Raw genomic sequence first — 23,165 nt, forward strand, 5'->3', positions numbered from 1 at the left:
ACACTGACTATAAAAACAGAACTTCACCGCATAGCACGCTGTGCGCCAACCATTGCCACGAATGATATGGTTATCGCTTCTTATTCGAAGAGAGCGAGGAGGGCGTACGGCTTTTTGTGTCAATTGTCACATATCCAAATTGGCACAAAAAGGCGTACGCCCCCTCTCTTTTCGAATAAGAAGCGATAACCACATCATTCGTGGCAATGATTGGCGCACAGCGTGCTATGCGGTGAATTTCTGTTTTTAGAGTGTGCACGATAACGACCAGCGGAATTCGTCATTATGCAATTATATTAATTGTTACACAAAAAAGGCGTAGGCCAGGCACTTTCAGCAAGGAGTGACAACGGTATCATTCTGTGCAATGGTTGGCCTTCATCATTTTATTTATTTATTTTTACTTGTGTCGATGCCTCCAATGCAACCATAAGGGCGTTACATGACGGGGGTGGGGGGGATGAACATATAGGTACCAATCATAATGAGGATACAAGACATCATAACTTAAGGAATATACATAACTGGTGGCGAAAACAACAGAATCTGACATGAAAACAAGCGACTGGGGAAGGTCATTCCAATCGATAATAGTTTGTGTGAAAAACGAATAAGGGAAGTGAGACGAACGACAAATAATACGGTCAAGCTTACAGGGATGGTCGGTCCTATAGGAGAGACACAATGAGCGGGGACGAAGAAGGAAGGGCGGATAGAAAGTTTATAATAGAACTTACCTCAAAACCATCTAAATGAGATAGAGCTGCAGGCACCCTGCTCCAAGTCCTTCCTTTCATTTCTTTTTTAGCAGTTAATTACTACTGCTATTACTATGAAAAAGTCATAAACAAAAAATATTTTCTACCAAAATGCAAGAATAGGTAAGCCGATTAAGGATATCCGAAAAGTAATACTGGAGGGAGGAATAGGAATAATAATATTTGCGACAGATTCACGTAGGTTAACAACATTAGCCTGATGTCTTAACTCATTAGCCCCCCCACCCCCACCCCCTGATAAGGGTCCCAGACGCTGGAGGCGTATTCTAGTTTGGGCCTGATTAAAGTTAGATATGCAAGAAGTTTGACAGAGGGAGGCGCTATAGTTTGAGTTTCTGGCGGAGATAACCAAGCTTCCGGTTTGCATCACTTACAACAGTGCGAATATGTTCAGACCAGGAAAGATGGGTGGAGAGATAAAGACCTAAATACTTGTAAGAGTGAGACAGTGAAACAGGACAAAGACCAACATGGTATTGATATACTAAGGGAACAAGAAAATGGAAGAAACGACATTTAGATGCATTGAGCGAAAGAAGCCAAGTAGAGCACCAGGTATTGATAATAGTAAGGTCGTGCTGAAGGGCTATTTTGTCGGACGAATATCTTATAGGGTGGTAGAGAACACAATCGTCAGCAGGATGCCTAATATTGGGTGTAACGGAATTGGGGAGGTCGTTAATAAAGATAAGAAACAGTAGAGGTCCAAGGAGAGAGCCTTGAGGAACACCAGAAGAATCTGAAAGGAAACAAGACAAGGATCCATTTACAAGGGTCGTCTGCGTTCGATTATAGCTCTGGATCCAATGAAAGACATCAGGGTGAAGTTGAAGCAAAGAAAATTTGTGGATAAGTCAAGAATGCGAAACAGAGTCGAACGCTTTTTTGAAATCAACAAACCTGGCATCTGTTTGAATAGAAAGATCCATGTGGGAATTCATATCAAAAATAAGTTAGGACAACTATGTTTCGCATGAATAACCTTTACGAAACCCATGTTAAAGAAGTTGTTTGTCTCAAGATGATTTGACAGAGCTGAATATATTATATGTTTCAAGATTTCCGTGGCAATTTGGGTATATGGTAATTGCCACAAAAAGGCGTACGCCCCTCTCTCCTCTCATCAAAAGCGATAGCCCTATCAATCGCGGCAATGGTTGGCGCACAGCGTCCAATGCGGTGAAGTTCTGTTTTTAAAGTGAACAACCATATAATTCTGAATGGCGGTTGGCTCCGGACCGCGTTATGTGGCGAAGTGCTGTATTAACAGTGCAAGGCAAATGCCGGCAGAGCTCCCTGTCAAGTCAGCAAATATGCCACGTACACACATCACGCCTCAGCTTTTCGACTTGTGCGAGGATAAATGAGAGACAAATCCAAATATGTCGAAAAGAAAAAAGAAATGCCGCCTTTTACAGCTTCATATCTAGCGTTATCTATTGAGATCGAATAACCTTGAAGGGGTTGAGATACCTCGTCCCAATTTACTTGAAATAAATGTGAGAGGCAATTATTTGCATCGATGTGAACCTGTATTCCACGTTTTACAGCAAAGAGGGCAATGGACGCGTCGAAAACTGGCACCGCGAAACTCATCCGGCTCTGACAACACGGCAAGCAACTCAGCCAATGGGAATGACCCTAGTTCTCGCTCACCTAACGTCAGAACTTCACGTACACGTGTGTTCGAGGGTCTATATCTCGCCAAGTACTACGCGTAGAAAACTACTTCATGTTTTCCCCCTCGGTATTCTGATGTGCAGTGCAATGGATGTACCACATCTATCAAAGTGTCACGACCCCTTTAATCGACAAACTAAGAAGAAAATCAGAATATGCGGTAGCTAGGTTTGTCCTGGCTCGGTATCATCAAGGCGGAACGGTTATGCGGCCGAAGCTGAAGGTCGTGAAGCTGTCGGAAGTGCAAATGTGCTCTTCAAAAGCGGGTCGCTTTTTTGCACCTCCATAACACCCCCTTCCCCACACACTTTTTTTTCTTTGCTGTGCGTACGTCTTCGATAAAATGCGGGTGTCTCTTGAATAAATATCAATTAATTGTACAAGAAGTAGTATTGGCATACTTAAAAAAAAAATGCGGTGGGAAACATATTCATTGTAATGAATGAAACATAACCACCAGACTGGTTTGAGCTTGGTTGAACAACTTTCAGCATCACAATGCCCATAGTTTCACTGGAAACTAATAAGAGAGTGATTTGCTGAAGGATAGGCAACACTTGCCGGCCACCCCACCGATTCTCCCATGCCTCTCGCTGACTGATGGGTGTCACGAATACAGTACAAATTTGATCACGTTTGAAAGTACGCGGACTTGGTAAGCGTTAATGCGAGAATGTTCAAAAAAAAAAAATAAAGAATAAGAAAGGACCATGCCTGTTATGAGTGCGAACCAATGTAGAGAAATCATCATTTTAATTGTTTTGAGCCAAAGTTAAAACCCTATCTCTACGGGTCCTTTTGTGCAGTCAGTTCAAAAATGATTCCTGGGCTATTCAACCCAAGGCAACCGGACGGGCTGGTTACGGAAAAAATATCCCCCTCTCCTTCCTCACGACACGATTTCTGGTTGAGAGCAAAATTCCTATCCAGAGCAATTGGCTACATTATTCGAAGAGTAAGGACGTGCCTTTCAGAAAAGTAGGTAAACTTTTAAAAGCATGTAGAAAAAGCAAGGTAATCTAAAAACTAGGTATCAAAGGCCTTTTATTTTTTTAAGTGCGTCTTCCGTTCCGGAGACAATTTGCGAGATTCGGAGAGGCCTGAGAAGTGAAACCTGTTTCTCGGCGTCTATTTTTTTTTTTTGGTTTTCCGTAGTCTCGGTCAGAAGGCAGACAGCTAGGAAGACGGCTACGGAGCTGACCAAAAGCAAACGATGGGGGCGAAAAGAGCAAAAGCAGACGAGAAAAATAAGCACCACGTGAGATAAGCGGTCCCTGGCGATGCTCTCTCTCTCTCCCCACTCCTCCTCGCTTCTTTATTCACCGCCCTTCCACCTGTTGATCCGCGACGTCAGAGAGCGAGAGAGAGCAGATAAAGGTATACGGGAGGGAAGAGAGGCACCTGTAACAGGTTGGACCAATCAGCACGCGCAGAACGAGGAAGCAGCAAAGTTGGTGAACTCAACGGCCACTTTCTTGTTAGCCGTGCTTGTGTTTAGTGGTGGAGGTCGTGTTATTTTTTTTTATGTGTGTGTGTGTTGTGGGGGTTACTTCTTTCAGGGATGGCGGTGATTTGGGGGTGAAAGCACACCTTGAACACTCGGGTGTTTTTTATCTGACACGTGTTCCAAGCGTATTAACTCCGTCTCCTGTTCTGTGTGTGTGCGTGCGTTTGTGTGTACGTACTGCAGCCCTCGTGCCATGTCGTAGCTACGACAAAGTCTTGTCGTCTGCTTGCTCCATAGCGGGTCAACTGTAGCCAGCAAACCTCGTTAGGCTGACAGTTTTGAGTAGGATGTTGATAGCACTATAGTGTCATCGCCATGGCAACGAGATTTGGAGTAGTGGTGTACGTTGTCACGGCTGGACAGCAAGGTGATGCTCTGGGAAGCGATGAGCAAGACATTGTAGTGTTTTCGTGGCTCGTCGTTGACTTGGCGAATAACAAGGTGAGTTGCAAGGGTGCAGAATGAAAATCGTTCTTGATCACCAAGGACTATTTTCGTACTGGTACATTCAAGAGCATCTCGTGAGGGTGGAAACCGGTCGTACGCCTGGAAGAATGTTACCATTAAGTAGTATTCGTTGTAAAAACCCGTGGTAGCTTCGCGCGTTGTTCAGGAACGCGCCAGGCTACTACATCAATTTAAACGGGAGATTGTACGCGGATATTGATCGAATTTTACACACTCCTGGGGAGCCATGTTGAGCTACGTGGCACTAGCTGCTGGCCAGGTGGTAGGTCACAATAGCCGCGTACTATCATTGTTTCGTTACTTCGTGTCAGTAAGACGCCTTTTATTGTATCCACAAGGACGGATATCACGACCGTCGCCACTCACGTGCTGATGGACCGTGTTTATCGAGCCGATGGAGGTCAGAAAATGGATTTCGCGCTCTTTTACGTTCTTAGAGTGTTTAGGAGAAATTATCTATCTGTGGCCATTTGGTACACGCCGACAATTTCGTTGAATGTGGCACAACAAACTTAAGATAGTTTGTATGCAAGGAGTACCGCTTCGAAGCAGTCGACTGCAATGGATTTCCCTCGGGAGAAGAATAATTTGATGATGCTCTGTGCAGTAATAGCCTTCTCATAGGTAATGTTTGTCACGACTGGTCGTGAGATTATCTTCCAAATGTCGCCTGACGTGTACAACAGCCTCGCCTCTCTGCTCAGAGATTTTGGGGAATATTAAATAGTACGAAGAAAAACGCGGCAATTCGAGTCCACGCAACCAGGACCGGCTACTGCCATATCCTGGGCTCCTTTGGCGATATTTGCACGTATAGTATACTGTAGCCATTATAAATTCTTAATGCAAATGTGTCTATCACTCAGTGAGGTTTCCAACGGTTGCTCTTCATGCGCGATATATGCGTGGCTATAGTTATACAAGTGGACATACCTCGTATGTAAATGCCGCCTATTTGTATTGTACCTCTAGCAACGATAAGGTCATATCTCCACGCAAACCATGTAGCCCAAATTTATACCAAGTCTTGTAATTCGCCAGCACGCAACGTCATAACTGCATGACTCCGAGGCCGCTGAACTCTTAGCTTTTGCTCACCTCTACAAAATGAGTGCGAGTCTCCAAAAGAAATTCGAAATCGCAGGGTTACGTAACCCTCCGGAAGAGATGGTTCTGCTCCAGGCGAGGGCCATAATACTAATATTTTGTATTGTAATACAAATACACAATACTTGGGAGAAAACGGCATTATTACACCAATAAGTAATACTTTGATGCGAAGGTATTATAATGCATAATACCAATACTTAAAGTATGTGTTACGCGAGTAATACATTTATACTCAGCCCTTGAATTACCAAGAAAGAAAAAGCAGAAATATGGACAATTTGTGTACTACTTGAGACAGTCATTCTCCACAGACGTTTTAGTGCCTTGTTTGTGACAAAACATTTGTGGGGCACGGTTGTGGGAAAATTAGTGGGAAAAAAAATACGGGAATAGTATCATGAAACAAAGTATCACCATTACCGGTCTACCCCTGTATTTCCTCCTTCATTGGTTCTGAACGGGCGACTTTTCCTGGCCTTACCCTCATGGTCTGCTTGAAGTCGTTTTTCTTTTCTTTCTTTCTTTTTCTTTTTTCTGACGGATGCTCAGTTTAAGAAATTCCTATGTAGTGAACTGCTTTCGGCAAACACCCCTTTCGCGGGCCCGTACAACAGTTTCCTACCAGAGAAATTTTCAGCACCGTGCGTGTATATGGGTTGAAGATGAGAAATATACACGGGCTTTCTTTCGGGGCGTGCCTGCGGAAACCACAAAACCAATTCGGGCGCACAAATAAATTGCGGCCTCGAACACATCGTGTGAGTACCGATGAGCCCGATTCGCTGATATTCGAACTTTGAGAGAGCGCTTTATCCTCAGAATTAAAAATCGATGCTAACTCGCTACAGTTTGCGTTGTAAACACAGCCATTCTCTCACGGCCTGCAGGAAAATTTGGAAGCGTATAGACTCGTTTTCAGTCAGCTTCAACTTAGACAGGAAAGAGTTTGAATGGAAAAGTTTTCAGAACAAAGCGCCATCGATATTTTAGCATCCTACACGGTTTTCACGAACCAGATTTTTCTTTCATATTTGAAAACCCTCTTTAATTTTGTCACACCTTACTCCACTGTTGTAAACAAAGCAAATAATGTCACTCATAACCGTTCACCGACAACCGACGAAGCGGAATCGCAGTTGTTACGACACGAAATGAAACGAGTTACGAACGAGCAATTTCATTGTGCTCAAACTGCGCCTTTTGATTGTACACTGGCAGATATTACTTCTCGATCGATCAACACACGGACGCAAAGTGAATGTGCCTTTAACGACTAATGCCGCCTACTGTTAGTTGCCTCCAACCAAGCACTTTTGATGTTTAGCGCCCGCGAGAAATGTTCATTCATCTTACACTTCAATGTGTTTTACAAGTTATCAGAACCTCTGTTCAAAGGCTTACAATCACGCTAGTTGAAATTGAAGTTTATTATTTCACATGAAAGAATATAATACTCGATACATATGAGATGGAGAGCCCATGGGAGACATTCCCTGTTAAAGGGTCCTCCCTAATGAATACAAAAAATGCACACCTGCAATAAGGAAATTGCAGAGAACAACAAGCACAACAATGATAACTCCATGCTACAACTATTACTACAACAATTGAATTACGTACATATGATAAAATGTGTTGATAACATAAGATAAGTGTTCATCTTTGGGCCTGTTGGGGGCCTGTTGGGGGTAACCCATAAGTAACTAAGAAGCACCCACCGAAGAGAAAAGTCTCTCGTCTGCCTGTCAGTCTTTGTCTCTTCGGTGAGCGCTTCTCGGTTAACTTACGACTGTGGTTTCATTAGTCCGGCCGTAAAGCATCTTCCTGTAATTTTTCGCCAAGACCAGATCTACTTATCCGGTTGTGTCTTTAGAGTGTTCAAGGGAGTAGCCTCGCATTATTCACCGAAATAGATTTCGCATGAGGAAATATCGTTGTATACGGCGCTATACCCTCACGATTACGTAGGGGTCAGTGCCCAGTTTCCTGTTTGCTGCGAGCGCGTTTTGGATCTATTACATACACTTTGAAAACACCCAACTTGGTTCAAATATCAGGGACAATTCCGAAGGAGGTACGAAAATCAATTCCGATAAGGCGCGCTACCAGCACGTAACTTGCTCCCTGGCATGTGAGACGATATATAGTGAGGCTTCAACGGCGTCCGTTACTGGGCTTCGTAAAGATAACCGTTCCCCGACAATTGCAACCATTGCAAGATTACGTGCTTTATGCTTTGAATCAACCGACAGTGCTACCTATACTCCACCCACCCGCCCCTCAAAAAAAAAAAGAAAGAAAAGAAAAGAAACGATGTGGTCAGAATATGGTGTTACACTCGAAAAACAGAACTTCGCCGCACAATACACTCTCACAACCAGCCGTCATTCAGAATGATATATTTTCTGATTTGCTGAAAATGGGAGCCGTATTCCTTTTGCGACCTTATTCATTTACGTTAATTGCCACAAAAAAGCGTCCGGCCGCTCTGCTCAAACTAGAAGCGATAACTGTATCATTCGGCGCAATGGTTGGCCCAGCGTGTGTTTACGGGGTGAAGTTCTGTTTTAGAGTGTAGCCTGTCACGATATCCGAGCCAGAAGCTGCTGCAAATAAAATACGTCCAGCGAACCACTCGAGCCACAATTTGCGAGCTATACTGTGAAGAGAGTCCACCAGCTTCACCTGCCTTTGCGGTTCATCACACGGAACCCTTGCACTCTAACCGCTTGCACTTGATAGCCGACCCTTTGACGTCGTGAAAGTGCTGGGCGAATGGCCTGCGATTCATCGTCAGGGTGCACATCGCTCACTCATCACCTTCGTTAAGAGCATAGCACAGCTCTCGTCTTTTCAGACGTCTTCTTTTTTCTTTTTTTCTTTACTAGACCTGGAGTGGCTTGTTCCGCAGTGAGCGGGCTCACATCTCCATTTTATTCTCTCCTATCATCGTCATCATCATCATCTAAAAACAGAAATTCACCTCATAACACGCCGAAGGCTAACCTTTGCACAGAGCGGTACCGTCATCACTCCTGATTTGTGGACAGCGCGGGGCGTACACTCTTAAAAATGAGCTTCACCACATAGCTCGCTCCTAGCCAACCATCATCCCGAGTGACATCGTTCTCTCCTCTGATTTGTTGAAAACGGGAGGCGTCCGCCTTTTCGAGACACCAATGCAGAAATGTTAGTTGCCACAAAAAGGCGTACGCCCAGCGCTTTCCACAAATCAAGAGTGATAGAGGCACCGCTCTGTACAATGGTTGGCCTTCAGCGTGCTACGTGGTGAAGCTTTGTTTTAAGAGTGTACGCCTTTTTGTGACAATTAATCTAACTCTGTAAGTGTTAGTAAAAGTTGTACATCTTACATTTTCAACAAATCAGGGGAGAGAACGATTTTACTCCGGATGGTGGTTGGCTAGGAGTGTGCCTAAAAATAATTTAATCGACCGTTTATTTATAGGATGTAAGATAAAATGGTCCCATGTCCGCCAATGAAGCCTGCGTATGCTTAAATATATGGGAAAAATAAAAGGGGGAGCCCGCAACATCCATTGCTTCGTCGTTTTAACGAAGAACGTTTCAGGGTATATTGTAAGCGCACTTCGCAGTCACTATCTCAGCACGGTAACTATAGTCACGGCTTACATATTGACTGCAGTTCAAAGTTAGTAGACTTAGACCCGGTTTCACCAACCCGGATTAGTTATTGTCACTAAAACATTCAGACGTCACTAAATAACGTTGCTAAAAGAGTTAAAGTGTTAACTTCAAGTTTTAGCGACCCTTGATCTTGGTTCAAAGTTAACCAGCGTTGGTGAAACCGGGCCTAAATCGCTCGCACGTCTAACGAGTAGCGGGAAATTCAAATAGACGAGCACGTGACACATTGCGCGTGACGTATGCGACGCCCTTCACGTATCGCGCGAAGAGTGCCGCGCACGTGTTTTATCACGTGCCCTTCTCGACAAGTGCCCCGCCCCTCGTTAGCTCGTTAGGCGTGCAAGCGATTAAGGATTAATTACGTCTCAGGGAAAATGGCGACGTGTTACGTTTTAGCGAAAATCGATTTAGAGAACGACGTTTCAACGAAATACATATCTGGCCTCAATGTGGGTTTCGTTTCGGTTCAATTTCTTTCTTCGGGGAGAATACCGTGCCACACTCGACAGATGCCCGCTACAGGATATTTCATGCCTTAATAGTTGCATCTGCGAACGTGCATCTTTGATAAAAACCGCCAAAAACAAAGGGACCAAGAGAAGAACGACACGGTAGCTTTTCTTTGTCCCTGTGTTTTTGGTGGTTTTAATCCAAGATTATTTATTTTTACTTACGTTTACGTATATTGTTTCTGGAGAGTTTGCAGCGATTGTTGACTTCCAGTTATAAAACTGGTCTAGCACATATGGAATCTGTCAGATATAGTTACTTGCGGGTCACTATTTGTTCCGACATGTAGTTCGATATTCTTTTCCACTCGCACAACGATTCCGGTTAAATAAGCGCGGGATCTTTACTCCAGTTGAACGCATATTTCACCCTGACGGGAGGTCCAAGTGACCTTGTGACGCCACCTCCTCAAACGTTGCCTGCCTACGACTACCTACATGGATAAATTGTGCGTATGACCACGAGAGTTGAAATATACAGTAAATGTAGAAAGGTGGAAAAGAAGCAGCGCGTTTGTCAAAAGGCGTCTTACCGGATGTGCTGTACCAGAGGTCCGGGGTTGAAATCCAGGAAAGGACTACTGGGAGCCTTGGCCCTTGAGCCAGCGATCAAGTTGCAAAAGAAAGGGGACGGACGTATGTAGGTGCTGTTAAAGGGAATGTAGGTTACTTGAGGTGCAAAGAATGTCTATGTTGAAAACCCGAGCACATATCCGTGGATCCGTGTGTGGGGTAGTGAGCCACATATATTCGTTGTTGTTGTTGTTGTGTGTGACGTCACGACAGTAACCTTTAAAAGCTCTTGTACGTATAATTGCGTGAACCATTTTGCCTTGAAGAAGGAGCAGCCTCTGCTGCAATGTCGACGCTCCCGTACTTGTGTAGGTAACTTTCTAAATATTAAACGGGTTTCTTTATTTGTACTTTCCCCGTTCTTGTTGTCCGTATCTTAGTTATTTTTTACTTGTATTACTTCATGACCACATTTTAACTCACACAGTGTCAGTGTTGTACTGCTTGCGACGTACTTGTCAGGGGTTTAGCATACTATCAGTGGTGCAACAGCCCCTATTGGGTTTTTGTCGTCTTCGAAGGGATGTACCAATAGTGTGTCTGAAGGTAGGCCATATGCCACAGGATTCTATTAGTCAGGAGAAATAATCTTGCAAAAGCTGGAGATTTTAGGTAGGATAGACCATGAGCTATCGATTCCAGATTTAGATTTTAGATTTCATTTCAATGTAGCGGTACATTGCTCAGTTATTACATTTGTCACAGCAGACGTAAACATCGGCAGCAGTGCCCGTCTGTCACATAGTACATACTATGCAGCAGCCCAACTTTATTGCAGCTCTTGTGGCTCTTCAAAACTAAAGTACCCCCGGGCGATTGGACCAAGCTAACCTGATATGGGCTTTACGCAAACTATTAGCTCTGCAATGGGACCAGGTGCTCTCGCCACAGTTATTTTCGATATGCCGCGATGTCCTTTAGATGCTGCGAGTGGCCACAGAGTTGGTCTCCAGCGGAGCCTATATCGTTCCTCGTGGTACCCCTACACTCTTAATATAGAACTTCGCCGCATACCACGCAGTTATTGTCAGCCATCATCGAATAACATCGTGCTCTCTCCTGATTTGTTGAAAACGGGGGGGTGTACGCCTTTTTGTGAGCAGTTATGTTAATTTTCACAAAAAGGCGTACGCCCTGCGAATTCCACAAATCAAGAGTGATAAAGGTATCGCTCTGGACAATGGTTGACCTTCAGCGCGCTATGTCAGACATATGTCGGCACAGTTCCCTTAGAAGTCGGCCCAGGACGCACATTCCCCCAGGACGTTAGTCGTGACGCTGCCCACCTCTGTGAGGCCGACAACGGCGAGCTCCACTAGCACCACCACCGCCATATACCAGCCCCAGTGACTGAGTGGTTAGGGCGACCGCATTCCACGCGGTACCAGGAGGTATACCAACTGGGTTCGACTTGGGTTCATGTATAAAAAAACATGTGGATGCGCGCCGCCCACGCCTTGCCGGTTATTACACTCCCACTGCCAACTGCTCCAACCATGGTTTCCGGAACCTAATTAGTGCGCGCTTAGAAGCTTAGAAGCTCGTTGTTTCTTTTTGGACATCGCTGTGCGTCTAGGACGTAGATAATACCATAGTCGATAAAGCTAAGGGGGCCTAATTCGCGCCGAATGCCAAAAACCGTGTTGAACGCAGTACACTGTCCTATACGCATCGTTCTACTCAAGCGTTCGGGCCCGGCTCGTGTGCAATGCATTCTGGACCGGTCCTTGTCACATATGTCATTGGAAACGTCATCGTACACGTGACGATAAAAATGGCGGTGCTCATGATCGGCTGCCGAACCGACTATATAAGCAACACGATTTATGTGATTCACTATAAAATCTTCCGATGCCAGTCGTTAGTTTTATCGCACATTGGCGCCGTACAAAACGTAGGTTTGCAAATGTGACCTCGTACTGCTAGCTGGCCACTCCCAGTGTAGCGATAACGACTCTAGACTTTCTTGCTCACACCGTCATCACCGGCAAAATAGGGCAGGTCGAACGCGTCTGGTTTGCAGCCATCTGGGTAGCGCTATAATCGACAAAGGTGCGGACACAATAATTTGAAGACAGGCAGCGAAAAGGGGTATCTCAGCAACTGAGCCACCATACATAGCACAGTAGATAGGGGTGCGTGTTCAGGTTCGGTCCGCCACGTGATTCTACACTTTAAGAAAAAAAGGGTGTAAACGGGTGGTAAAAGCAATTATCATACATCCAGATTGCTACAAAAAGGCGTACGCCTCCCTCCCTCGCCGAATCAGAAGCGGTAACACTACACTGTTAAAACAGAACTTCACCACATAGCACGCTCCTAGCCAACCATCACACCGAATGATATCATTCTGTGTCCTTATTTGCTGAAAATGGGAGGAGGCGCCTATCTGGGACACATTATGCATGTCACAGATAAGCTCCTCCTCCTGTTTTGAACGAATCCTGACACAGAATGATATCATTCGGAATGGTGGTTGGCTAGGAGCGTGCTATGTGGTGAAGTTTTGTTTTAACAGTGTATCATTCGTGGCAGAGAGTGAGGTAGCAGGTAGAACTTCACAACCTTTTAGGCACAACATATGCGACAACTATTACCTCCTACAAGGCGTAACTACTCCACCCTTCTTTCTAAGAGTGTACCCTTGAGACAGAGCTGGGTATGGCGTTCGTCATCAAAATTTGGTGCTCGCTTTCGTGGAATTTTCCAGATGGCAGTTTCTCACGCAAACTTTCGATGCCCTCTATGCACCCATCGTTTTCCTGTGCCTTCGTTAGCACGCATCGTCCTCTTCCCGGCTTGCTTTTCGCCTATACTCCCATCGCTCGTTGCTTCGAATACATTCCTGACAAATGCCTGGCGCGCGCTATAGCAGACGACAGCCGGATAGGGAAGTGCATTGTTCGCTGTCTTTACATTCCGAGTAACGTCTGATAGTTCTTTAGACTTGTCTTAAGTGCCCGGTGCCAAGGTAAACCCTGGCTTACGGTATTAAGCTTCTCGCGATGGTCAAGCTGTACTCGTGGCGGCTACTGAGCAGCAGTTTCCAAGCTTTTGGAATATTTGCCCCCCACCCCCCAATCTAGAAACTGATCTCCACGACGTAACACGTCCAAGGCCGACCACTGCACAGAATGATGCCGTTATCAGTCCTGATTTGAGAAGAGAGCGGGGCATACGCCCTAACAAATCAGGAGATAAAACGATATCAATAGGAATGATGGCCATAGGAGCGTGGTATGTGGCGAACTTCCGTTTTTAAAGCGATAGCGCTATAGGGTCCACCAACGTCGACAGATGTGTAGGTCCGTCCGTAACAGATGTGGAGAGAGAAGGTGGAAGAGGATGTTACAACGGCGCCGAAGCGTACGTGTGCCAGAAGATCAGGGTCGGGTGATGGCCCTATATGAAGCTACCGCATTAAAACGCGTTTGGCTCAATGCCCAAAGATGCAGCCAAGAGCGTAGACGGCTTCTGCCACTCATACGCATACATAGGAGGAAAAAAGTCAGATGCAGAGAACCTAATAACGTGTATATAGTAATATCGTTTTAAATGCGAAGCGTATATTCTGACTGTCGATAAACGCGATGTTTTTCATTGTTTATTTCGAGCTATCTGGTCGCTTTGCGATGTTTATTTAGATGAGAAACATGGTTATGTAGTACAGTTACCCCGACCCGTCCCGCATCTTCCTTGGCTGAATTTTTTCGGTTCTCCGACAGTTGTGTCCAGCTGGGGTGCCGCGTGTTCGCGGTTTGTGTAGGCTGCTATCCACATCGCGTCACGTCTCGGCAGTGCCCACATCGGTCAGGGGGACGTGACCCACGATTCAGAAATTACTGCACTATAGCAACTGTCCTAAAATCCGGGTAACGCCTTCATGCGCGATGTCTAGCAAGTTCCTAGTTGATGCACCTGTATTGACTCATTCGCCACTCAGGAATGTGTGTTGCAGGTACATAGCAACCTGGCTTATGCACGAAAGCTTTTATCTTGCAGTCCTAGTGGTGGCTCTGAAGTACGATAGTTTAGTTGTTCTACTCCCTCGAGGTGAATAACAACACGAATGTCTGTAGGACAGGGGTTGCTTTGACATCCAATACATCGGAAAAGTCACCTCGCTGCTATGAAGGAGCTGCAATAGGCCGAAATGGCAGTTGTCAATTGAGGCACACCGGGCACAAGCGTGCAATGGGTGAGAAGCGCGACAATTCCTGAGTTCGGGTTGCCTTCGACATCAATGATGCAGTCTATTCTACAAGCAGAGCCGTCTTTTAACGAAAATTCCCGAGTCCTGGCATTACCCCGCGTATGTTTAGAGGATATCTCAGCCTAAGGATCGATGGCCTGTCTGCCTCAGCCTGTCGAATTGTGCTGAACCAACTGGAATTCCCTGTGCTTAACCACATTCCCCTGATTGTCTCAGCATGCAGTCACCGGCTCATGCTTTCCTTCAACAATGGCGTCGCGTATTTCCCCATCTGCTAATGTAAGCGCACTCAAAGGAACACACTTGCATTGCTTCAAGTGGCGCATAACGCGCATATGCGTCTAATATGCATACTTGAGATCACCTCCTTGGAAGTTCAGTGAGCTCCACGCATCCATGCGTGCAAGGTTCGTTGGCTGCGCATTCTAGCAGGCCAATCTCAGCCAAATAATACGCGAATGAAACCTGTCACACCAGTAAGAATGGCACGCTGCCCGGGGCCCTTAAGTGCACACGAAGACTATCCTGCCCGCGATAACGACCGTGGGACCGCCCACGTATTCACTCCGAATTACATCGGACGTAAGATGCAAAGTGAGGTGGTATTTTAGTATGGAACTCACATGCTTATCTGCACGATGTATCCCTATGCGACCCAGTACGCGCTACACCGCCCACCCCGCAGGGAAAATTAAGCAACGTTCTTATTGGTCTGTTATTTTGACGCTCCTGAGGTAAATCATACTAGGAAAATTGACTGCCGTTTTCGAACGCACCTATTGAACGATGCATAACTGGTCCTGCTTTTGCCGGGGCATTTCATCCCGTCATCTGTAGATGCGAACGAAGATCTCTGTGTCGTGATAGTCGTGTTGCAAACGGGCTCTCAAAAAGAACTAAAGAACATCGGCACGTCTATTTTTTTACGGAATACTAGGCTCTTCCTAGATGAAGCTCCGTGGTTCTCGTTCCAACCATATAAGTAATTACCTCGACATCACTCCAAAGATATCCGAAGTTGATCGGCTTTTTGGTATCTCAGCGACTATTGTGTCTGTCAATCATTATCATCATCATCATTTTTGGACATTATTTAATCGTCAAACCGCCGCTTTGTCCCCTCTCTCCTTAACACAAACTTCGGTGCAGTCTTGTGTTGTGGAAACGAAACGATGGACGATAAAGGTAACGTTAAAACGACACCATTATAAAACGCAGCAGGCGTTCTGACACTTTGCTACATGTGATGGGCAGCACACCATCATTGGACCAATATCGGTCCAACATTGGCAGCCAATAGAAGCCACATTGGTCCAACATTGGCCGTGCAACTCGGCACGATATTGCGCCAATGAAACTGCCAATATTGGTCCAATGTTGCAAGCCTGTGGTGAGCCAATGAAAAATACGAATGCATATGAATGGTCTGTAGCTGCACTCTTAAAAATGAACTTCACCGCATAGCGCGTTCCTAGCCAACCATCGTCTCGAATGATATCGTTATCTGCCCTGATTTGTTAAAAACGGGGGGCGTACGCCTTTTCTGTGACAATTATGAACAGCATAAGTGTCACAAAAAGGCGTACGCCTCTCGTTTTCAACAAATCAGGGCAGATAACGATATCATTCGAGACGATGGTTGGCTAGGAGCGTGCTATGCGGTGAAGTTCATTTTTAAGAGTGTGGTACTGCCATACCAGCCTAGTTTTAATGTGCAGTACGACAACTGGAACACATCACGTTACAAAGCATTATTTTTCTTTAATTTCTTTTGTTATATTTTTTGTGTAGACACTGAGACTTTGCCGACGGTGGCACGTGGAAGTAAGAGTGTAATATCCCGCTTGCTCTGAGTGTGCTTTTCATAGGAGCGAGGGCTATGGCCATTCATATTGGTTCTCGTGAGCACGTGACATCTCCCACGCGCTGCCTTTCTGGTGGCGACGCCTGCAGTGCGGGTGAGTTTCGGTATTCGCGGTGCGACTTTCCACGCGCCTGTTTACCCGTGTGTTGTGAAACTTGGAACACAAGTTCAACTCGATGCAAATATTTGTCTTTCATATTTATTTGAAGTAAATTGGAACGAAGTGTCACGACTCCTGCACGCTATAAAAACAGAACTTCACCGCATAGCGCGCTCCTAGCCAACCATAATCTCGAATGATATCATTATCTGCCCTGATTTGTTGAAAACGGGAGGCGTACGCCTTTTTTTGTGACACTTATGCTGTTCTTAATTGTCACATCATTGTTCATTGTCTGCGGTGATGTACATTTTTAAGAGTGTACGTTAATTGTCAAGATTTGCCTTTCCTGTTTCTATCAAGTTTCCAGAAATTATGGTTCAGTTCCATCAGGTCATTCGCCTTCAAAAAGCGCCTTGGTCAAAAAGGGACTTGATGTTCATAAACCGGCGCGTCACACGCACTTTTCTACGCAATTCGAGAGTTGCGGCGCACACAAGCAACACACGAGGGCGGTAGACACTTATTTCGAGATGGCCGTCGACTCCACCCACGTGACCACACCATGGCCTTGGTGCCGTTACGGCAAAAGTCAGTCCGGCAGCGCCTTCTTTACGCGCCACATATGCAGGAACTAAACAAATTATAGGTCATAAATGCCCGCCTACGAAAGGTGCGTGGAAAATCCTTCCCAACTTCTTTTCGTCCAAATGGGTTTCCGATAATATTCGAGAAATGGGCCGAATAACTGCGCTTATTTAGTGGCTCTAAAGAGAATAGCGATGATAGAAATTCGGCCGTGACTACATCGGTCAGTATACCCTCACAACACCCGGTGTCAACGGGTGAAATTACGGTGAAATTTTAGAGCTTGTTCTCGACTATGCTCTGGCGCCGTTGATGACGTTGTAATAAGCACGATGGGGGGAACGTAAGCGCTTTTCTGTTTGCCATGCCAATGAAGCGTGATAACCTCAGAAGGTAATCGATGATGATGATGATGACAAATATGGAAGCCCCACCTGGCGTGAGACTGGCTTCTCAAGAGCCATTAATAAACGAAGCATGACCAGTGAAATTTTAAAATCGCTATGACGAAATGGCGGTGGTGAAACGGCTTGCCGTAGTCGGCCACGCTCAGGCGGGCACGACTATCGCAGGGGAACCGTGCGTCCTGGGCCGACTTCACGGGAAACTGTGCCGACATTTGTCTTAAAGTGTCTGAAGAAAACCCACACACCCAGACCGCACAGCCCGGATTCGAACCCGTGTCACCCTTGTCGATGACGCAACAATGTGAGCACAATCCCCCCGGCGTCGTATTACAGATGGGGGATCGAGCGGCGCGTTCTGACTCGAGATGTAAATGAAAATAAAAATTAAAAATCTAGAGGGAAAAAACACTTTATATATGTATGTATGTATTTTTTCTTTTTCTTTTTTTCAATTGGCTCAAGGTGAGAAAAACCTGCAAAATTTTCGGAAGAAATTTTGCTTCACAGTATATAATTTCGTTGTGTACTGTCAGTTTTGGGTTTTGCTTCCAGACGGCAACAAACCCACATCAGGGCGACGCAGCGAAAGATCACAGTCGTAATTTTCAGATGGAGCTTATATGTTTTTATGCATTTCCTTTGTGCGTATAGCGAACCTTTGCAAAGTGGTTTTTCCGCGGGACACATGGACACTTGGAAACGTTTCACCACGTGCGAATCATCGACTCCAGGCAAAAGGCGAGCAGCCTGAAAGCTCTCATGGCTTTACTCGCAAGGTATCCGCTGTCCTGGCAGTGTGGTTGCGGGGGAACGCGGGCGAAGACCATACGTATAGTGCGCCTTCCATCTCAATGTGGAAAAAGCACCGAGCGATTCACAGGGAAGCGTTTCTTCACCCAGTGGTATCGACTCAGAGCGACACAGCACTTCGAGTTGTGAAATTTTGTGTCCCTGTCGTGAAGATTCTGCTGGAACTTTGTTTTCTTTTTTTCAAATAATTTGTAATGTTACGGAATAAATCATTATGAAAAAAATGGTAGAAGAATGTGAGGAGGAAATGGTAGAAAATGAATGCAAGCTGGCTGGTGTACACGCGAGAAGGGAATTGTTTCCTGGAGTTTGGGGGGGGGGGGGGGGGAGACACGGAAGGACAGCACACACTCAAAACCAGCGGTGATTAATTGCTTCATCCCTTGCTGGTTTTGAGTCCGTGCTATCCGCTTCGTTCCGTCTCTATTCTTCCATGTCACCTCAAACTCCAGGAAATGTTGCCGTTCTCGTAAGAATAAAGATGCTTAATGAAACCATGCTTTTTTCGTTTGTTCTCAAATTTTCAAACTTTTTTTTCAAGTCATTCAAAATTTCCGACAATTTTACGTCTCTACTTCTGACAGTAGGACAATCATTTGCCCTATATGACCCACCATGTCATTTCTTTCTAGCAGATACTGGTTCTAAATCTCGTCGCGACCGTGACTGTATACCCTTGGTGCAATCCAAGTGCCGTGAACAGGTTTCCTTTTACTGGAATCCGTCGCAATACAGAAGCTATTCTGATACAATCGCAGCAAAAACAGAATAATTATACGCATCGAATAGAATTACTTGGTTGTTCTTCGCGGTACGCATAGTTTCTCAGGCACTAAAGAAAGGGAGAGGAACCATGGGAAAACGTTCCCCAAAAGAGGTCCTTCTTCTCTCCGATAAGGCAAACATGGGTTCACCTTAGCATGTCATAATTTGCAACAGTGGTCTTGGCCGGAAACGCATCTCACAGCCTCTCTGGAAGTAGTCACACTGACGTAGAAGGAGACCGCATGGAAAATGATATCACGTAAACCCCCTAGGGAAGTGGCGCAGTAATTAAACCTACAAGGGGGAAGGGAAATTGCCTGGATGACACTTTGGGGCACCTATTATACGGGCGTCAAAGACCCCTGGCGACCGTATTTTTGGTATCGGTTAATCTAACGATGTTCTAATTTGCTTATAAAATAGCATAAATGCAGACGAGCTGGTGAGGAACCCCATACTACATATACTCCATACCTTCTGTGTCGTCCGTCTCTTTTTTGTGCCCAAACTCAGGCTTTTTTTTGCAGTATGGAGTTGTAATTTGCTGCGCGATTGTGCCTCCGTGTAACATTCGGTGAAGTATCGCATCGTTCTTCGCCATTTGGCAAAGTTCATCACGTGCCAGAAATTCGTCGAGTGTAAATATAGAAGAAAAAAAGTGGGAAGTGCGTTTGGAATTAGTGGTAGAGATTTTCGCCTTGCATATTATGATATCGCGAGAGGAAGGAGGCTCGTACGACAGAAGACATAATTGAACCTCTGTATGCAATAAGGGGATAAGTCGACTTAACCCCTTTTCAGTATTTTTGTTGCAATGACATCTACATACCAGTATCTACCAAAGAAAATTTAGGACCGTATTGCAATTTATTGACCCGCTACACGAGGGCGTAAGAAATCGGAAATGCATGTGTGTCAATGGGACGGACAGGCAGATCAGGTCCCTTTTCTACACACGCATACAAATGGTGTAACTTAAATTTTGCTACGATGCGGAAATGAACTTCGACTTCCACTCGAAGAACACGTTCTTCCTACCTTACGTGACTGTGTCAGCAGTACTACTGAGCGTTGTAATCGAGAAAAAAAAAAGTGAGCATTAAGCCAATAAGTCATATTATGCTGGTCATAGATATGCTGGTATATCGGGACATGATGCTGATGTTGACGAACAAAATAATAGGGACAGATTGAATTCGTCACACGACAAATTCGGCTACTCCCATAGACAGACCCCCCCCCCCCCAAGGGAAAAAAAAAATAGAAAAAAGAAACCCGCCGCTTTCGCGATAACTATCGGCCAAAGGCCAAATCACCGGTTAGCGTGACGCACAATGAATCACTCGATCCTAACAGGCTGACTCCAACGCACACCTCTGAATAAATGTCACAAGGACATTATTTTCAAGATTGTACTCGTTTAGCAGCACGATAAGCCCGCTCCGATACCCCCCCCCCCCCCCACACACACAGGTGACTTCACCCTACCTGACATCACCATTGTTCAGCAATCAAGGTCGGACTCGTGAAAAATGTTTTATTCCGCACAATAACCCTGCACGTGCGGTGTTATATATAAAAAAAGGATATGTCATGTCCCGGTTTGTTCAATTTCTGCTAAGTCACACACCCAAAAACGGTGCTAACAGGACATGCATGTAGAGTAGACACATACATATACAGTATGTTACACATTTTGCATTTGCGTTATTCGAGGAAACCCAGCTGCGATTACTTTACCAAATATTCAGTTGAAGTTTTCTCGGTGTGGGATTTTTCGACTTATCCCATTATTGCATACAGAGGTTCAGTTGAACTCGGAAGCTTGTATAGCGCTTGCGCGGTACCACGACACATCACAGGACCGGGAGGGTTAAGCGGTTGTGCAGGGATTGTCCCAGTACCCCCACCCCTAATGCCCCCCAAACATCTTGCACACTCCCTAAAATACCCACCAGAAAGGTTTAAGAAGAGCCAGAAAAGCAGCAGATATGGGTGTCACCTCCCACCCCACCCCCGTAGGAGACATCGACACACTCCCTAGATGAAAATCCCGGGAAAGTCTCTGCGGTTATGAGAGACTGGCGCAGAAATTATTAGTTAGAGGAAATTATTAATTAGAAGTTATAGTTAAGGGACAAGCAGCCCACCTGCTGGGCGGCTCACATCGCGACCCAAGTTAGACCACGAAGCCCACGTCCGCGTGGCTGCCTTAGAAATTGCCAATCACTTAGGATGGAGGACAGCCCTACCCCATTACCTGTGGGTTGGTAGCTACGAATAACATCAAGATGTATAAAATAGATATATACGGGGAGAGATCTATAGTTCCTCGAGTGGGCCTGTTGCCGCTGTGAAGTCCATAACGAACGAACAGCACAGCGCTACGTACCAAATTGTTCCATAAGGTACAAGGACTTGGGCAGTGCGTATGGAGATCTATAATGACGAGTGTGTCGTTGTATCATGTGTTGGCACGTCATGAGGCAAGTCCTTCAAATGGAAAGCTATAGTTACCTCTTCCATACTGGACACGTTGACACAGGTGGTTTCTCAGTGTCCGATGGCTCAGTATTTCCCTCTGAAATCAGAAACAGAAGACGTGTTGGTGAATCATCGGGCGCTTTCTGTGACTGATGTATTGGAGGCGTGTTCTGGTGATCAGAGGGTGCAGGGCTGCAGCGGTATGCGATCGACGTGCATGCATTGGTTTCAAATTTCCGATTTGGCTCCAGTGGAGGACCTTTGTAGATGATGACTTCGTTATTGCGTAATTTGTCGGGGTCTTCTGTGATAGCACTTGGTCGGGGACCCTTGAATTTAGATGCCAGCTTTGTATTCCCATACAGAAAGGCTGTTGACAGTGCATCCAAACTATAGCGGACTTCTATTGAGGGCTGGGGGATTGGACAAAGCGGGCTTCCGAATGTCACTTCTCGCTGCTGCTTGTTCTATTTTTGCTTTCGGCCTCACGTGCTTTAAGAGATCTAAGAGTTAATGTTTCAGTGATGGCCTGTCCTCGTGTACCATTTCTGGCAGTCTGAGTGTAACTGTGAAGGAATTCTAACTGAAAGAGTTTCAAGCTAGCGCAAAGCGTTATGTCCAAGAAAAGACAGATTTGTCCGGCCGTTGTGATCAGACATTTTGCGCAATACTATTACCTAACGTTAAGTATAGCTATACTAAGCTGTTATGGTATGCCACGATGAGACATCGATCGTGGAAATTTATTGGCTACGCGACCGTGATAAGATAAGTAGTCAATAGTACCCCAAAGCACTGGAACACAGACCATGACATGAGACAATATAACTTCTCGTGCTCCTGAGACGACTGCAGGAACTATACACCATACTGAAAAGTCCACTCTGTTTATAGTAGAACAACGACTGATGACCACTGTAATAGTACTGAATGAAGCCTCAGTTATCGGCGTACATCTAATATGTACAACATACTTAGATCTTGGTCGATTACTAACTCGGCGAGTCCTCGTTGTTGCGACCTATACAGCATTTATGGTCCTCAAACGTTGTCGAGCTTTCTTATGTGTGCGCAAAGCACTCATGTGACCAGTATATATAGTTACTGGAAAGTTACAAGGTACATAGACGCGCTTTAGCAGGATTATTTATTTTTGATTTACCATTGCAATTTTGCTACGGTTGACAAGTTTGTTTCTCAAGAAAGGTGCAAGTAGGTGCACTGAACTGGTACTGCTGTCCTTTGTATATGATTGCGTATTTGATAGCATGTCAATAGAATGGCCACACTTGTGTAAAGGCCTCGTAATGGTAATTGGAATAGATTTCGCGTGTTTGCAAACTGCGAATAAAGGTGCGTGAAGAACTATTACAATCTCATGAGCCTCTGCCAGGGCATGGTGCGTGCCCAAGTTGGGTCGTCGTGACAGGGATTGTTGCTGATACCTCTAGCAGAGGTTGTTGCGCATAAGCCTGGAGACGATTGACATATTGGTTCGATTTCTGCCATCCCTGAGGCATCGGGAAGGGCTTCAAGGAATGTGCACGCCAAGTTAATCTAGCAGAGGCTTAGTCCGAATGCCTGCTTCTTCGTGTCGACTTCTGCAAGGAACGCAGAACAGCATGACATTATTTGGACTAGA

At 45.4% G+C, this 23,165-nt stretch overlaps 2 protein-coding genes across 7 annotated transcripts in view; one reads left to right on the forward strand and one right to left on the reverse strand.

The window, feature by feature from the left end:
- Positions 1–1,038: 1,038 nt before the first annotated feature.
- Positions 1,039–23,165, reverse strand: part of LOC135377754 (uncharacterized) — a 60,627-nt gene continuing 38,500 nt past the window's right edge. For both annotated transcript variants that reach the window (XM_064610406.1, XM_064610405.1), the window contains exons 3-5: positions 21,557–21,620; positions 10,253–10,366; positions 1,039–1,518 (exon numbers count right to left, since the gene is read on the reverse strand). In XM_064610406.1, the coding sequence (XP_064466476.1) occupies positions 1,458–1,518; positions 10,253–10,366; positions 21,557–21,620 (239 nt within the window). In that variant the 3' untranslated portion in view covers positions 1,039–1,457. The remainder of the gene's footprint in view (positions 1,519–10,252; positions 10,367–21,556; positions 21,621–23,165) is intronic.
- The window catches only part of LOC135377753 (RNA-binding protein fusilli-like), an 87,313-nt gene continuing 68,073 nt past the window's right edge, over positions 3,926–23,165 (forward strand). For 2 of the 5 annotated variants that reach the window (XM_064610399.1, XM_064610401.1), the window contains exon 1: positions 3,929–4,407. In XM_064610399.1, coding sequence (XP_064466469.1) covers positions 4,282–4,407 — 126 coding nt within the window. In that variant the 5' untranslated portion in view covers positions 3,929–4,281. Of the gene's footprint in view, positions 4,408–23,165 lie in introns of all 5 variants that reach the window. The other 3 variants (XM_064610404.1, XM_064610402.1, XM_064610400.1) reach the window with 3 other exon arrangements.

This window comes from Ornithodoros turicata, chromosome 1 (assembly GCF_037126465.1).
Source record: "Ornithodoros turicata isolate Travis chromosome 1, ASM3712646v1, whole genome shotgun sequence".
NCBI lineage: Eukaryota > Metazoa > Arthropoda > Arachnida > Ixodida > Argasidae > Ornithodoros > Ornithodoros turicata.